At 36.7% G+C, this 18,056-nt stretch overlaps 1 protein-coding gene across 4 annotated transcripts; it reads right to left on the reverse strand.

Moving 5' to 3' along the window:
• Positions 1 to 1,866: 1,866 nt before the first annotated feature.
• Positions 1,867 to 17,245, reverse strand: LOC112576232. 4 transcript variants are annotated; one of them, XM_025258532.1, is made up of 9 exons: positions 13,274 to 13,897; positions 12,523 to 12,725; positions 11,763 to 11,839; positions 7,003 to 7,115; positions 6,022 to 6,157; positions 5,422 to 5,516; positions 4,999 to 5,174; positions 4,714 to 4,787; positions 1,867 to 3,674 (listed from the first exon to the last, which is right to left on the reverse strand). In XM_025258532.1, exons 1-9 carry the CDS (start codon positions 13,439 to 13,441, stop codon positions 2,584 to 2,586), a joined length of 2,133 nt encoding a protein of 710 aa, XP_025114317.1. In that variant the 5' UTR covers positions 13,442 to 13,897; the 3' UTR covers positions 1,867 to 2,583. The 4 variants fall into 4 exon arrangements, with proteins under 4 accessions (XP_025114317.1, XP_025114318.1, XP_025114316.1 ...); XM_025258533.1 differs by lacking the exons at positions 11,763 to 11,839; positions 12,523 to 12,725; positions 13,274 to 13,897 and adding an exon at positions 16,184 to 17,245 and having other exon boundaries at positions 6,028 to 6,157; XM_025258531.1 differs by lacking the exons at positions 11,763 to 11,839; positions 12,523 to 12,725; positions 13,274 to 13,897 and adding an exon at positions 16,184 to 17,244.
• Positions 17,246 to 18,056: the final 811 nt, after the last annotated feature.

Consider the following 18,056-nt stretch of genomic DNA (forward strand, 5'->3'; position numbering starts at 1 on the left):
AAGTAAAATAGTGGAAGATGTGGGAACAATTATAACCCTCTGAAAGTTAACCATGCCAATGTCTTAGTCATCTGTGTAAATGTATGCCAATTAAGATACTTTAGAGCATTTATCTTTCTCCTTAATTTTACTTAAGCCAGTTAACTGTTACTGTCTAATGCTCCTCTGTAAGTCAGTGCTGCGATTTGAATATGGAAGAGAGTGAGTGTAGTTGCAGCCCTTTGCTCCACTGTGGGTGATTAGGAACAAGAATTCTGGCACTGTTCCACACACAAATCTCTACTGTGATGGTAGTAACTGAAATTTGATTGTTGTAGTAGCGCGAAAGTTTCCTTTCAGTAATGGTGATGGAGCGATCAGAGGCTAGCTGTCCTCCATGCATTTTTATCATGTCACATTACACAGCTGAATGCAGGAGGATAATAAATGTTGTAACCGATTTACAAGTTTGCAATTATTGCTGCTGTAGAAGGCTCAAAGGACTTTATAATAGCGATCCAACTGACAATCTTCTTGTTTTGTTCCTAGTCACCCCCAGCGGAGCATAGGGTCGCAACTACAGCCAACTGACGCTACTTATAGAAAATAAATGATGAAATGAATAAGCTGGAGACATGACTCAAAAAACAATACAAACAGGAATACTAGCTGAGCGTGATGGATAAGTAGTACTTTTCTTCTGAGAATTTGCTAATGGATTGTATGGGTATACAACTTCTGTACTGACACCAGAACACAATCATATGTTCTATGAGTGGATATCAAATGCAATTTTATTTATCATTGTCTGGGAAATTTATAATCATTCTAGAACTGCTCCATACACACATACACACAACTCTGTACTGTGACAGTAGTAACTGTGTGCTGAGAAAGTAAGCAAGTCAAAATGCCAGCAGAAACGTCTCTCATGAATAAGAATAAAGTACAGCATTCCAACAGTAAAACATTTTCTTCACTAAACTTTAATTTTGATGAAAATAATGATAGGTTTTTTTTAAGTGTCAAACTGGCAACAGCTGAATGAGTGATTTTACTCAGTTGTCTGCAACAGTTTACTCAAATGTTATTTTGTTTCTGTTTAGAAGCACAGTAAATTAAAGGCAGTAGAGGTGGGATAAACCCATACTTCTTTTGTCATTCCTGTATTCAAGCATAAAAATAACAAAAGTAATAATTATGATTGTATCAGTAGCACCAAAGTGCCCTTTCAGTAATGGCGACTGAGCAATCAGAGCTTTGCTGTCCTCCACACATTTGTAAGTCCCGTTAAATAGCTGAATACAGCAGTGGTTCTCAAAGTGTGGGGATAAGTCAGGTGGTCCGCGGCTGACAGTCAGCAAAGTGATGTTTAAAGTGATGCATTCCTCACATTAACATTTTACTTACAAAGAGCGAGGTACGTAGTTTTATGTCAACTTATTACTATGCTACTGTCACAAAAGGACATTTAGTTTTGAATTGTAATGAAACAAATGCGACTATTTAAATTTGAAATTCATAGTACAGAGTGATTTTTAGGCCTTGTTGGTCCGCCATATTTTTTACTTAAGTAAAGTGGTCCGCAGTCCGAAATACTTTGAGAACCACTGGAATACAGGATAATAAATGCTGTAACCAATTTAAAACTTTGTAGTTATTCCAGCTACAAAAGGCTAAAGGCTTTTTATAATAGCCATCCAATTGACAGTGTTTGCTGGTACTTAGAGAAAATTAAATGATGAAATGAATTAGAGACATGAATCAAAAAGACAAAAACAGGAAAATAATTGACTGCTTCTGAAAACTCATGTGAATGAATCTTACATCCTTACTCTGGCATGATGCCTCTGACTTTGCTACATAAACATCCATCATTAAAATCAGTTTATAGTGTTTTTAACTGCATTTCTTTATTATTTTTCTGTAATCTCCATATTTTATTTTTTTTTAACAAAAAAGCTCAGCCTCTCATTTTTTTCCCCAAACACTCTTACATGCATTCAACCTCTCACCAAATCCCAGTTCTCATTTTTTTTCAACAAATAATGATATTGGTTAAATAAACATATATACCTTTTATCCCAAACAACAGATTCTGAAGGCTGAAGGGTAGGACCTAAATATTCTACAACAAGAACAGTACTGGAGCAGACTAAAAAGAAAGTTCTGCCTTGAGAATATTCCAAAATATGGGAAGTTGTTTTCAACATCTGAAGGGGTGTAAGATAAAAGGTCTTGACAAAAGCATCAGGCAGTTCTCTGCTTTTGGAGAAAGAAGTTGCACTGCTGTATAAAATCCATACTGGTGTTAAGTGCATTGCTATGCTTTAATGCATGGAATTTAGGTACTTCTGGAGATGAATGACAGTATCCCATAACACCATTAATAACTGACTGGTGATGAAGTTGTGATCCACAGGCAACACTAAGATGATTGTTCTCCTGTAGCATTGTATGTCTTTGAATAATCGTTACATTCTACAGCAGTAATAAGTAAATTGGAGTGGTCATCAGCAAATTCTAGAAATTTCATGAAAACATTCTTGAGATGTCATCACAATCCAAATTCTTATCATGAAGCGTAATTTGACATGGCTGCATTTAATACGGACTGTGAACCAACATGTGTATTTTTAAGTGGGACAAGTTTTTAAAAACAGCGCTACACACACCACACTGGGTCAGTTCAAAAAAATGTCTGGACACCTCCTGATCATGAAGGCACTTTTTAGTGCTTGATTCATCATAATGTTGTAAAATATCTGATAAGAGAGGTCTGGCTTCACCTTCTGAAGGAGACCATCTCCACAATGGAACTGGTTCAATAGACTTATTACTAGATAACTCAAATGGTCCATCTGAGAACATTTCTCCACAGGGACCAACCTCTAATACTTGTGTTTTTAAAGCATCTCCCTTTAGTTGATGAACTTCATGTATATTTTTGAATAATCCTGTTGGATAAACATCTTTTCCTGGAGCTCTCTTCATAAGCTCTCCATCCATCAAAGTACTATCTTGTCCAAACCAATGAGCGCTCCAGTCCTCAGGCTCTTCTTTCACTGCTATAATGTCTTCCTGGTCCTCCACATCTGATACTGAAGACCAATCTGGTTCCGACAAACTGTGAGTATAAGAAGCACTTTTCTCAACAGGTGCTCTGGTCTCAGTTTTGACTGCAAATGTTTTCTCAGTCTCATTCACAATCTGAGATATCATGTCACTTTTACAGGAAGAGACATCTCTCTGCAAACAATCTTTGTAATCCACAGAGTGTATCGGCTCTGACTTTACCTCTCTCTCTTTTTTTAAGTGTACTGTTTCCTCCCTTTTTATGAGAGGTTTCACCTCCTGACTTGAATCAACTTCCAATTTTGCTACATCTTGAGGCATTTTACTTTGTGCTAACTCTGCTTTGTGACTAGCAACTCCAAAGGTGTACTCTACACCCTCTACTGCCTTCAAGCAACTTTTGGACACAAAAATTTGTTCCATGTTTCTCCCTTCTGGAGTTATTCTGTTTGTGATGTTAGTATCAGCAGACATGAACTCCATCCCATCTGGCTGCCACCCCTGGCTGAAGTTCGAAGCAAGTGGGTCTGCATCAGATTCAGCGTAAGACTTTCTTTTGATCTTCACAACAACCACACCTTGGTCCTCAGTCATGGTTAGTAATGGCTCACTTTTTCTGGCTAGAAAGATAATGTAAAATATTTTAAAGTTCATTTATGCGTATGTATAAATATATATGTGCACACATATATATATATACAGAGTGTTCCTAAAAGTGTACTCACAGTTGGACTGGCTACAACTTTTCCATTTCTTTTTAGATCAACTGGACCCTAATAATGGCAGAACTACGACTAAGTTTTGAAGAGAGAAAATATCATAAAATACTATTGGAAGCACAATAATATCATTGAAGTAGGTCAGTGATGCCCAACCTTTTTCGGCCTGAGGGCCATACACATTTCTGACATGAGTGTCAAGGGCCGCTTCAGCGCAAAAATAAAAAAAAAAAAAAAATTAAAAAAATAGAGCAGACACCATTTTTATTAGAAACAAGTTGAAATTACCATTAATTATATAGTAATTAGTGGGATATTTGAAGTTGTTTACCCGAAACCAACTTCTGAATGTCCGGCTGCATCGTAGAGACACCAATTCACAGCACTGAATCGAAATGTTCGTCCATCGGAAAAAAGATTGAGAGACGCCCCTACGTAGGGATAAATACTTCTTCTTCCCTTTTTTTTGTTTTTTTTTAGGTCTTTTTTTTATTACTAACATGCCGATTTCCTGCACTGTGGGCAGAAGTTTCACGGGCCGTAGGATGGGCATCCCTGAAGTAGGTGATTTTAAGGACCTTTTCACAATGATCCACCAACGCAACACACCATCTTTCCATTTTGCATTTCAACTCTAAATCTTGTCAATAAACAATGCCTTTATTGTCATTTAAAGAGTACATCTTTTGTGTATGTATTTGTAGTTTTGAGCCATTAATCTTGTTTATTAGTTAACAAACTGTTTATTTATTGACATTTAAACTGCAAGTTCATTTTGGGGGGACAGATCATTATCAACTGAAATAAAAACAAGTCCACACCACTTTAATCTTGTTTTTGCTTGACCACTGATTTAGATTATGGAACTGATTGATATAAGTAGGCCAACAGGTTTCTTAGACATTTTACATCTTATTTGCTTTATTAACATTTTACTCACCAGTTGAAATAACATCTTCCACAGCACCATCCTGACAGATTGTTCGCAACAGACTTGCATCACCATCTGCTTCCCTGTCAAGGAAAAATCCTTATCAGAGGTATGGTATTGTGGTTTCCTTTTTCATCTTCCTTTAATTAGTGTTTGAAGTGGATGGTCCTCCATTATGCAGATTTTTTAAAATCAAGGCTTAAAATTTCACATTTTTAAAGTCATATTGAGAAAGTACAGTTTAAAATAAATAAGACAAACTGTGCAGATTGTTTGTTAGAAGATTGCACTTACAAAATAAAATCTGGAGATTTTCTTCTAATGACATATGATGTCTTATTAGTAGTCCTTTCTGTTCTTTCTTTGTTCTGCCACATGTTTGAAGACATACTTGGTGTATGGCCTGGTGAGAATGGTAATTGCAAAGTTGGAACCAAGATCTTATTCTTTTGATTTTGACTGGCAGAGGACTGAAAAAAGCAAAATAAATTACTTGGTAGTGTTTCTCAAAATGAGATAAATTGTTAAGAAATGATATAAATTGTTAAAGCATTGCAGATGATGAGTTAATAATTATTCAGTTATTCATCAAGAGTTTATATTTATAAACACAATTCTCCATTTCTAGGCAGTACCAATAAAAACAAAACAAAGGCAGTGTTGCTCCTTTCTTTGGTACTTTCTACTTTTCATGTGAAACACAAACAAGATACTCACCAACTGTTTCCTTTTCGATTTATTTTTTCTCGTAACAGTGGATTTTGAACGGCGTTTTCTGTGAGCACAGCTTCCAGATGCCTGTTTTTTCTTACCTACAAGCAGAAAGAAAACGTATTCTTTTAGTCAAGCAACAATTAACTACTCTAAGAGCTGGAAGGAGGGTGGGGTAGACCCACAGAGTAAACTTAGTGTTTATACTGACATTCCTCAAATTATCAATTTTTAAGAACGCCACTCTTCTTTTGTAGAAATTTTGTTTCAAATGACAATCATGTAATACGCAAGTGAATTTGACAACAGATCAAAAAAGCACATGAATTTATATATTATATATCTTTTAAGCATCATAACAAAGTATATGTAATACATGAATAATATTGTTCTTGTGTTTAAACAATCTTTCAATTTTTTTGGCTTGAAAAGTGTCTTCAAAAAATGAGAAGTGCATAAACAATATCTGGAAATTCTAGTGACTGCTTCAAGCACAGAAATCAATAGGAAACATGATCTTATTCCCTTTTTAAGACCAACAATCAGCTCAGGTATCAAGGTACTCCATGCATGAGCTGAAATGCACTAAGCATAACTATATATTACCTGCACCTGACAGCCTCATGTCTGTTGCAGCATATCGAAACAGTGCCTCAATATTGGGTGGAATCGACAGAGTTACTGTTCTGGGGTCTTTTGCTGGATTTTTCTCATGTTTCTCACAGATAGTACAAGGCCTTCCCTAAATAGAGTCAAAGATTATGAATTTATTTTACCTGTTACAGACTACTGCATAATATGTTGGGCTTTTGAAAGATATATCTCAGTTATTCCAATTTGCTATTTGTATAATACATACAATACAAAATTAAGTATCACCTTAAAGACAGATTTTTTAGACTGTGCCAGGTATTAGCTAGAAGCTACTCACTATACACAGCACACACATGCAAGATAATCTGTTAAATATTACTGAGAAATATGTATTTCAACATGATCTTCTACAGATTTTTTGTAAATGAGTATGCCTCCACTGGCAAGGAATGTTGAAAGACTATACACCTATGCAGTAAATGGCAAAAATTGTCAAAGTCATGTTGAGGGTTAGGGAACAGAGTTCCCCAAATTAGAAATGTAGTCACTGTGCCTTTCTGGTGCCATAGTGCAGTCAAGGTGTAGTTAGGCTTCAAGATTTTTTTTAAAGCTACTTTTCCTGTATGTTTACAACACTACATTTACTGCAGTAAACATGGTTTTTCATATGACTAGGGTGTTTTCTTCTTATTTCTGATATCAGGAAGCAGTTTTCTTTTTTAATGTTTTCTCCACAAGGACATTAACCCACATCTGAAAAATCATGGTACTCATTTCACCTCCAATCAAAATATGCTTTTTGAAATAAAAAAGATACTGCAGGAAAGATGAAATGTCCTATACAAGAAAAGTTCACTGCTATCATCACTGTTGATTACACTTATACTAGCCATGACCACCTGACATAAAAAAGCAAGAAAGGCATCATAATATTACTCAACAATCACATTCTGTTTAAGCTGTGATCTCCAAGACTGTAACAGTACTACTCACAACTGGTGGAGCTGCTGCCTTCTTGCTCTGAGGTTTAAGCTTTTTAATTTTATTTGGTATAACCTCTGTGGGGAAACTTTCTGGATCAGGTGAACATACATCTTCTGATGGACCTGCAAAATACACGCGTCTTAGTCAAATAGTCAGCAAGTAGTAATCCATCAAAGATATTGCCATTTCACATTATGACTATTACTGGGTTATCATTTTGTTTACTCAAAAGACCTTCATCCCTCACCCCCACACATTTGGGTACAAGAATGTGTTTATACATTTAAACTTTCTTATGCACAACAATTGTCTAACACGTTTGCAGCCTAAAAAAACATAAAGAACAGTTATTTCAAAATAAAGTAGCAAAAGTGATAGCTGACACCCCACTGCAGGTTAAACATTCATCAACATAATACCAGCCAACAACAAAGACTTGTCTGGTCATAGACTGGGCAGTGGTGAGGAGGCAAATACACACATATTCATTCTAATGTGAAATCAATATAGTCTTGGCATGAAGTTATTAGGATTATTCCATATGCCTGTGTTCTCTGTTTTAATTTTATGGACAAATAAAAGTTGCTATAAATATGAGTACAGTAATACAGATGTATAAATATAGGTTTCCTTATACCCGACTGGATTACAGCAGGACCAGTTACAGCCAGATGTCTGTTAATAATATTTCATCTGTCAGTGCTTGTTTAGATCTATTATTAGTAGCTTTTAATTACTGCCAGAACCAGTGTTTTCTACCTCAGCAGCTGCATGCCTGTGAACGAGGTCCATACAAGCATGCTGGTATGTACAACATTCTTTCCAGCAGATATAATACTTGTCAGCTTCTGTGCTCAGAATTTTTTTTAAGTATCACCATCAGGCTGAGTTTCTTTTTATTTGGTACACCTTTATAATCATGCATCCAGATACATACATGTTCGATGTTCATCTTGCCTTGTAGCACAGCAGTCTCAAATTCATCTTTACCATGCATCTTCAGATATTCTGTGCTCTACTATTGTCTACAGTTAACAAAGTCATCCAGGGTCAATTCTATATCAGACTTTTTGTTTTCCTTGCCATATGTATTATTTTGCATCCTTCGCTTTCAGCTGGCATTTTACTACTGATGTATGCAACCACAGATTGAGCAAAACACCAGCCGTCTGCAAAATCTAACCGAGGATGACAAGTATTTAGTTTGTTTGTTTCCTCCAAAGTTTAACCATCCTTGCAAATAACTTTAAAACACAACAATGTGTGTCAGAGTTTGCTTTGTTTGTATGTTGATGATTACTTTTCTGACTGAAAATTATGTCAGCGCATGGACATTATGCCAAGTAGATGATGATTCATGGAAAAACTGCACGTCCTGTTGAAATGCTGTACTTGGAGAATGCGGAGGTGTTTTCAATTTAGAACTCATTTGCTAAAACTCTGTTTGCATGCCAGTGTTGTATCTTGTAGGATTTTTATAGAGTTAATAGAAGAAGCCTAAAGTAAATTAAAAGTCTTGATTCAAAAGCTTTATAATTGATCAGCATGTGTGTGTACAATATGTTTAAAATGTATATTTAAATAATTTTATTTTAAGAGCTGCTACAAGATGAACAACTATAAACAAATCAAATTTCGACCAAGTAGATGCAATCTAGTCTAAATCACTCTGGATGGGAAAAAGTGGACAAAAATGTACAGGCAGACAAACATTTCCATCCTCACCTTCAGAATCCAAACAAAGAACAAAATCAATTAACAATCATAATTTTGGTATTATAGTGTAGAGGGCCGGTACGCCAGCGTTGTTGCTAGTTTTGGCGGGATCTGCTAGGGCAGGGGTGTCAAACTCAATTACCCAGGGGGCCAAATCTCACATTGTCCACAAGGTGGCGGGCCGAAGGTTATTGTTTAAGCTGATAACTTTTTATTCAACAGTAGAACACTAAAGTTTTTGTTATTAATTTTGTGTAAACAAAATCATACATTAAAACAAAATTAAAGTAATAACAAACCAAGGCTTAGCAGTTTTTCTTAATTTATTTTGTCAGAAGTGGACGTTTGACATCTTTTCTTGACAACAAGTTCGTTTATGTTTGGAGTAAGTTTCTGTGTTGTGGAGATTCTCAAGATGGACTGCAAGTGTACATCAGTAAGACAACTGTGTGATGTTTGTTGATCTTCATCACAGAGAAAAGTTGTTAACACAGATATATGTACTGCCAAACATGCTCAAGATTCGAGCCTAGGCACCCTTTGATCTCGGACCGATTCAGGGAAGTTAACAGGTACTAAAAATCTTCGACCCGCGGCTCGGCTCGTGTTGAGGGCAGGGTGTCGCGTGTCAAAGGTCAGATTTATGAGCCCCGCCTTGACCATCCTTTCAGGTCATCAACAGGAGCGGTGGTACCTTGACCAGTGCACTGTTGGTGGTCTGTACAAACTTCACTAAACTCATCCCATATCTTGCTGTCCTCGACGGGAACTTTTCTGCTGTTTGCCTTTTGCTTGTCGCTGGGCCATTAACAATGATTTAATTAAAATTCTTTCGCGGGCCAGGTAAAATTTCATGGCGGGCCGGATGTGGCCCGCGGGCCGGGTGTTTGACACCCCTGTGCTAGGGCATGGTGAGCGATGGCAAATAGCGGTGATTGGCTAGGGGAGATGGCACATAGCGGTCACTGGCTAGGGTAAAACGGCGCATTGTCCCGACCGTATCAGAGCATTGCAAAGTTTACCCCTTCCCAGAGGTATATAAGGGCAGAGCTGAGACGAAAGGACAGAACAGAGTCGGCGGAGACAGCGCGCACAGCTACACGACGAAGAAGAGACAGCTCCGACCTCTAGCGCCTCGGGCGATTGACGCAGCCGTGACCATCGTACAAGAAATAAAGGGTCGCACACCTGCTGACTGTTCCTGGCTTTTTGGTTCGAGTGTTGAACTGTTATTGTCACCATACAACCCCACCTTACCACTCGGTTACAATAGCATACAGATATATTTACACATTGCAAGTATAATACTGTTCTATGTTACACATAGTTTCAATGATATATTTTATCTTTAGAAACTCAGAAGACTTGACCCTTAAATATAATAACATACAAATTGTGTTATATGTTTATAGCCTATAATTAGGCATGTGACAGAATTCCTCCAATTTTGGATCTTCAACACAAGAAGAATATATGCAAGTTTATTTAGCAGCAAGAAGCTAAGCTATACATATTTATGCACAGAGATGACCAGCACTGCCCTGATTTTTGTCTGCTGTCTTTATAAATGATCACGATTCAACAAGTTGATAGAAAAAGAAATCACATTTTACAGTGATTATCCAATGCTTCTTGGTTCCTCATCTTGCGTGAAGAGTATACCCCAAGTCATACTGCATCCATATATGTAACATTTATTTGGCATTCTCAATGAACTAAGTAGTTTGTCTTCTGTGGTACAGAATCTTGGAACACGAACTGCTAAAATATTCAGGGTTAACACATAAAACTCTGCCAAGCTTAAAGGCCCAATGAGAACTGAAAATGCTTTTAATAACATTGATGTGTAGTGGCTGGTCCTGAATAAAAAGGGTATGTAAAATTCAATGTATGCACATGAGCACAGATAAACAAAAGGACATAAGGATTTCAATGTGAAATTTTGTATTTTTAATGGTTATTAAATGGTGATATGTTAGTCTTCTTCATTATGAAACTGTATTACTAAGTTAAAGTCATACTGACATGCAAGTATGATAATCTCTATTACGTTGGAAACACATTTCATGATGTTAATCTACATGGTGTTATTTACAATGCAGGTTATGTACTGACATCATGCAATCTAAATCTAAAGATCTGATACATTTTAAGAGAAAGTGTTTAAAATATGTTAAATAATTGTTGTTATTTAAAGACTTGTAAATGTACTTGATACTGCACTTTCACTTTTAACTGTTACAAAACCTTTACAGTGAAAGGGTGTCACTAAAATAATGAAATAAATATCATAATAACTGTCAAAGACAAAACTCCGGAGGGACATTTCTTACCATTACACAGCGTCTTTTGCAATAATGCTAAGGATTTTAAGTAGTATAGGCAAATATAATGACAACAAAAATATATAACCCTGTCTGGACCTTTGGCACAAACCTGGTGAAATGCACTACTGTCAATTGCACTACACTGTACACAAAGGAAAGACTGCCAAGGAGAAATAACTGGGTTCCCTGGCTACTTACGCGGTTTCCAAAGATTTCCAAACTAGTACAGTAGGCAGCTCTTTTGATTGTTGAACTGACCCTTACCTTCGATGATTTTTCGTATCCAAATGTAATGTTGGGACATTAGTCGACTGAAGATTGGTCATTTATCTGAAATACCGACCGCACATTGTGGTGTACACTATCAGCACAAAGTGCTCTCTTCGGATCACTTGCAGTCTGTTTTCTTCTTTTTTGAGTTAGGCTTTTGCCTATCGGGATATTAGAAAATTTTAACGTTTCTCTTACCTTTCTGTATTTTGCTCTACCATTATGGTGGTTAATAACAGTAATCAGTTAACAACAGTAATCTAGCTCACATATTTCTGTAGTAAACACTTACGGCTGATACCCCCGACTTCCGCTTTGACCACTAACGAGTATGTATTGCACATGCGCTGAATAATTGACGAAATACCCTCATGAAGTTACGCACAAATGAAATGTCGAATAGTTTCCACACAAAGCAACATAAAATCAGCATGATTATTAGCAGCAGGCACTTACTGACGACCAGCCAGTGTCTGTCATGTAGTACACTTGGCTCTGCATCTGCTGTTGCAGGCTCTGCGTCCACATTTTCACTGACGAAAAGGAAAAACATGTTACCACATGAAATGACTGATTTTGCACAATTCACTTAGCAATATTTGACAGGGGTTAATCTGCAGCAATTTCTGGAATCAGATGAGGAGAAGTGAACCTACTGAATTCAGTAAATGACAGATCACTTGCAAGATATTTTGATATACTGATTTTTTTTTTTATCTCATGAATACACTAGGAATGGGAGTGTTTTGTGTTTTTTGCGATTTGAGTTGTGAGTTGTAAACTGAAAATATGTTTTGAGACTTGTTAATAGTCAGAGTGTCTGAATAATTTTGACACAATTTCTATTGTTATAATGTGTTAATATTATTACATATTTTTTAACAGTGATGATATTAAATTTGATTTGTAAAAGCACTTTGCATTTATCTTTGTATTTCTATGTGTGATTTGGACAACGATCTCCATGCACTACATATCTGAACTGATCAATACCTTTTTCTTTAAAATACACATTCTCATCATGTGTAAAGCAAACAGGTAGTTCACAATAAATGGGATTAAAAGACAAAACAATTCAGACAGTTGTAGCACAGTTGCATACCAATAAAAAAAAACACACAGAATGCAATATCCTTATAAAGAAAAATGATTAATTAATCACACTGTCTGTTTTCATTACAAGATCATTCATTAATACAATGCAACAAAAGTTTACCTCTGATTTGTGTTGGTATTTGCTTGTGAAATGGGATGACGAACTGCAGGCTGCTTTCTCTCTTTTCCACGTTGAAAGTTGTTCCATGTAAACAAACTTGGTACAGCATCTGATTTTAGTCTCCTTTGTTTTCCTTTTAAGGTCAAAGGGCGAAAATCTTCTGGCACAAAGTGCCTGCTACAAACCCTTGTCCAATTTCTGACCTGAGAAAAAAACATGTAGTCATGTGTTGTTAACATAAACATTTACCAAAACACATGTAAGATTTTATGCTTATGATTTTGTCTTTAAGCCGTTTTTAAAATGATATTCACGACATTACTTTTAATCACTGTTGACTATGTTGTGAAACTAATAATCCTTATGTTTAAATTAGTTTATGTATGATAGAGTGTAAATGAATGGCGACTGATTCACAATTAATTAGTCATGCAGCAGCAGCAAAGATATATAGGTTTAACTACAAAATAAGTTGTAATACTTGTAATATATGTCCACCTTTTTGAACATTTCTGGTGCATTTTAATATAATAACACTTAATAATACAATGTAATGCGTTTTCGGTAATACGAAATGGCTATGCCCACATGTTGTAAGTTTAAACTACGAACACAATAAGTATTCTGAAATCAGAATTTTAAATCAATTAGAAAGATTAACGATGATTCAGATAGCATGGAAAAAAGTGATGTTGCGAAAGAAGAAAATGACTAATAGTGATAGGGAATTTGAAACCTCGATCATGCTTACCCGAAAGAGTGGCCCTTCGTCTCTCCGAATTCTTACAAGCCAAAGCTTCTTCATTTGTTCATCCTTCGGAAATATATGAAAGGATAATGCTGGGCATTTGTAGGCTTTAACTGTACACTGAGGTACACAGCAAAATCGACTATCATTGTTAATTTTAAGAGCTGGCATGGTCGAAGAACGCTACGTGCAACAGTAAACATCAAAACCGGAAGTGGTCTAGATTTTTTGTGGGGTGAAGGTCATCTGCATGCATAATTTTCCGAAATCGTCATATATGTGCTTCGACAGCTCATATGGGTCAGCACCGTCGACTGCGTTTATGTTTGCTTCGTATCTAGACAAAGTGTGCTTTGCCTGTATACGACGCCGATTGTTGTGGTACAGATAATTGATATCAAGTGTCGACTGCTCGTCATATTTCTAAACCGGAAGATGCTCGATTAGCTGATCACGTGACCAAAGAAATCTTGTTCTCACATGGGCCGAAGAAGGCGCGGGCCGCGAGTTGCTCATCCATTTGTTTTACTCCCTGATTAAACGCTATTCGTGCCTGCACCTGGAGTTCCAGCGCATCACTCCCTTACTCGGGAAAAATAATTAGTACATCAGAGTTATAATTTTCACACTTACGTGGTTCTTCGCCCAATGTAATTTCAGCGCCTACATCTGTAGCTGGAAGTACACTTATCTTTCTTCTTCTCTTTCCTCCGAGACAAGAAGCGACATCAGAAGTTGTACTGCCAGCAGGTTTCTTGCTCATGGAGCTGGCTTTTGTTCTGGCGGATTTTTCACAACCAAGATGTAATGTTGGAACGTAGTCGACTGAAGTGGGATCGTTTATCTGAAATCCTGACACAAAGTGTCGACCGCATACTTGTGAGTATACTGTCGGCACGAAGTGTTCCCTTCGGATTGCTTGCAGCCACAGTTTCCTTCTCTCTTGAGCTTTTAAGCTTTTGCCCATCGGGAAATGAGAAAATACTAACTTTTTCCCGGCCTGTTTACATTCTGATCTTCGACTGCGGCAGTTAATAACACAGCAGTAATCTCTTCCACCCATCTCATTATGTTCACATAAATCAGTAAAGGAAATTCAAACTCAGTGTTACAAACAGCCTGGACCCAAGCTTCCGCCTTGATCACCGGCGAGTGCGTACTAAGCATGCGCCGAATATTTGACATCGTCGACCTATGGCAACATCCAATCAGCCTTTAGTTTTCGTGGTGCCATGCGCAGACCGGACTTGAGGGTCTTGTGCATATGTGCGTTTACCCGACAGCAGACTTTCACTGTCAGCGTCTTTCACGATCGAGCTGCCCGATTTCAGTTTCATCGACATTAACAAAGAGAATATAAGTTCAAAGAGAAATTCAGAGTAAACAAAATCACTTTAAGTTGCCGGAGTACAGTAACAACTTTTGATATTTTGCAGCAAAAACAAAGCGAAACATAACAGCCTGATCAGAGAGAGAGAGATGAGCACAGTCTGTGTTTGGCTCATTCTACTTTGTTCAAAGGTGGACAGAACATCGGCTGCTACTTTCGTTAACATCTTTCATGATGTGAGGCTAGAGGGTGGAGTGGATTAAGTATAAATGCCGTGTTCACTCATTTGAAATGAAGTGACCTATCAAAATGTATTGTTTAATTTTTTTTTTAATTCTACAAAGCATTTGTGCCACAACATTTGGAACATGCCCATGTGGAGCCCGCTCAGAGGCAATCCATTTAGAAGAAGGAATATCAATAATACTTTTAAGAATGTAAACAATGTCTTATTCCAAAAGACTCCACTCTCTGATTGGAAGGACGATCAGGAAGTGGAGAACTCATTGCTAACGTTAAGTAAAGAATCTAGTTTGTTCAACCTGAAATCAGTAAATCAATCATAATCATAGTCTGATGCACATTTCCAAATAGTCTTTGTTGCATAATAAAAATAGCATTGCTTTTGGCTTTTCATAAAATAGTTCATCTTTCTAATACACACAGTTTTTAAGCATTATATATCGGTTTATTTACAAATTGTATAATACAACTTTATTGATCCCCAGGGGCTTTTCAAAACAGTGCTCGTACTAGCAATAATATATACATAATATAAAAGAGATGATTGTGCAAATTGTTTGTGCATAATGGAAGCCATTCAGATTTGTTACTGCACTTGAAGATTAATTGGAGATCACCATACTAATTGTAAACTAGTAATATTGAAGATAATTTTTACTATATCCTAGCCTGTGAATGTCATTGAGATAAAAAGAGTCATTCCTGAATTTTATTCTAAATAAGGCATGTTTATACTGTACTAACATTAACATAATTGCTGTACATATAATTAATAATGCTACTTTCTTGATCTAATGGTTAACACTGCAAGATTTTGAGCAATTGCCTAAACTTGTACTCACTACATTTACACCAAATCGTGCTGTCAGAGTAGCAATAATTAAAAAATTGTATGTTTGTCATGGTTTCACACCTTAATTTGACATAACAAGACCTGGGTTACATAGATTAAAAATGCCACAAAATATAATAACTGGGATAGTGATTTCTGCACATGAAATCTTTTCAAGGATATGCTTGTTCCTGATCTTATGATCTTAGAACAGTTTTTGAAAAATACCTCATTCCTGGTGAGCCGTGGTTGTGGAGGTGCAGAAAGGTGGAAGATTCACAAACTTTCGGTATATTTTTAATGCATTATTTTAAAAGGTCTTGACTATAACTTATTCCTTAATGGATGGATTTCTCGGTCATCTTCCAAAAGGCTGAGCAATATTACCTGAAACGAAGCTATAAATTGCTTGAATAGTCATATACAAGCTGCTGATCATTTTTATGTAGTAGTTTTATAGAAATTTATTAATGGAAATCTTGCTATGGAAAAAAATGTTCACACTTACGTGGCTCTCCATCCACAGTTATTTTAGCGTCGATGTCTGGTGCGGCAAGTCCACACAATTTTCGTCGACCGTCGTCTCCAAAATTGGCAACGATTTCCGAACTAGTACAATAGGCAGCTTTTTTGCTTGTCGAACTGACCCTTATGTTCATTGTCTGTTCATACCCAAGATGTAATGTTGGGACGTAGTCGATTGAAGATGGGTCATTTATCTGAAATCCTGACACGAAGTGTCGACCACATACTTTGGAATATCTTGTCGGCACAAAGTTTCCTCTTCGGATCGCTTGCAGCCACAGTTTTCTTCTTTTTCCAGATTTTAGGCTTTTGCCCATCGGGATGTTAGAAAATGTTAATGTTTCTCCTCTCTCTCCATATTTAGATCTACGACTGTGGCAGTTAATGACACAGCAGTGATCATTTCCACCCATCTCTGTGTTTGCACGAATCATAAACACCAATGGCTGACCCCCTCTTCCGCTTTGATCACTGACGAGTGTGTACTGCGCATGGGCTGAATAATTGACTAAGTCCCCTCATTGTTGTACTACATAATGCTACTGATAATAAATTTCTTAATGGAATCTTGCTACAGGAAAAAATGTTCACTTACACGGTTCTCCACCGTTCAGCACCGATCATGTCTTCTCCAAGACTGCCAACGATTTCCGAACTAGTACAATAGGAAGCTTTTTTTGCTTGTCAAACTGACCCTAATTTTCGATGATTTTTCGTACCCAAGATGCAATGTTGGGACGTAGTCAATTGAAGATGGGTCATTCATCAGAAATCCCGACACGAAGTGTCGACCGCATACTTTGGAATATATATCTTGTCGGCACAAAGTTTCCTCTTCGGATCGCTTGCAGCCACAGTTTTCTTCTTTTTCCAGATTTTAGGCTTTTGCCCATCGGGATGTTAGAAAATGTGAGCGTTTCTCCTCTCTCCCTGTATTTTGATCTATAAGTGTAGCAGTTAATAACACGTACAGCAGTGATCCGTTTCACCCATCTCTGTGGTAAACAACCATGGCTGATACCCCCTCTTCCGCTTTCACCCGACAAGTGTGTACTGCGCATGCGCTGAATAATGGAGGGAGGGGGATACCAGAGAGCTTAGATGTAGAGAGGGTGCACTCCTTCTTTATCCTTACTTGTTAAGAAAAGTAGTGACGGAGTTGCGTCCCTTCGAAAAAAGATGCTACGCCGCAGTTGCTACTATCAACCACTACTAAACAAAGTCGGCGCTAGCAGTGTTTATCTTTGGAGTAAATGTCTAGGTGTTTGCGATATCAAATGACCTTTATCTAAGAACAGATTTTTGTGTCTTTTATTCATGGAAATTGCTTAGACGAGTGTAGTTTGGGAGATTTTAATACATGTATGACAGCTGACTATATTTAAAAAGGATAACTTTTATAAATTCAAACAGCACATCCATGAGCACAAATTTGCATTTATTTAAAATCCATAAAAATCTAATTTATGAGAATTTATTAATATGAGAAAAGCAGTTAAAAACAGAATTACACATGAATATAAACAAGCCACATTCAGAATACTTGCTCACATCTACTGAGACATATAGATTTCTGTTTACATACAAGCATGGGCAATAAATTCTCACACAAATCATAATAATCATAATTAATAACAAATCATAATACTACTATTAATAATAATGTATATATTTATATACATTCATATCCCTTGTTGTAAGAACATTGGTTGACAATTTAAAGATAACAGCTATGCTTACTATGAAATATACAGCAAGCAGATACTCAAAAGGGATCATTCTCACATGTACTTTAAATGAAGATTTATAACATTTTCTTTCACACTTTTCTATAATAATTTTAAATTACTTTAGCT

This window comes from Pomacea canaliculata, linkage group LG11 (genome assembly GCF_003073045.1).
Source record: "Pomacea canaliculata isolate SZHN2017 linkage group LG11, ASM307304v1, whole genome shotgun sequence".
NCBI classification, from domain to species: domain Eukaryota; kingdom Metazoa; phylum Mollusca; class Gastropoda; order Architaenioglossa; family Ampullariidae; genus Pomacea; species Pomacea canaliculata.

What these genes read in the sequence shown, in the direction of transcription:
- LOC112576232 (XM_025258531.1), bottom strand. Translation starts at nt 16,634, where the DNA reads ATGATTCGTGCAAACACAGAGATGGGTGGAAATGATCACTGCTGTGTC. An exon ending in AACTGTGGATGGAGAGCCAC is followed by an intron (nt 7,116 to 16,183) that starts GTAAGTGTGAAC and finishes TGTATTTTGCAG; the next exon opens with GTCCATCAGAAGATGTATGT. An exon ending in AGGCAGCAGCTCCACCAGTT is followed by an intron (nt 6,158 to 7,002) that starts GTGAGTAGTACT and finishes GACTCTATTTAG; the next exon opens with GGAAGGCCTTGTACTATCTG.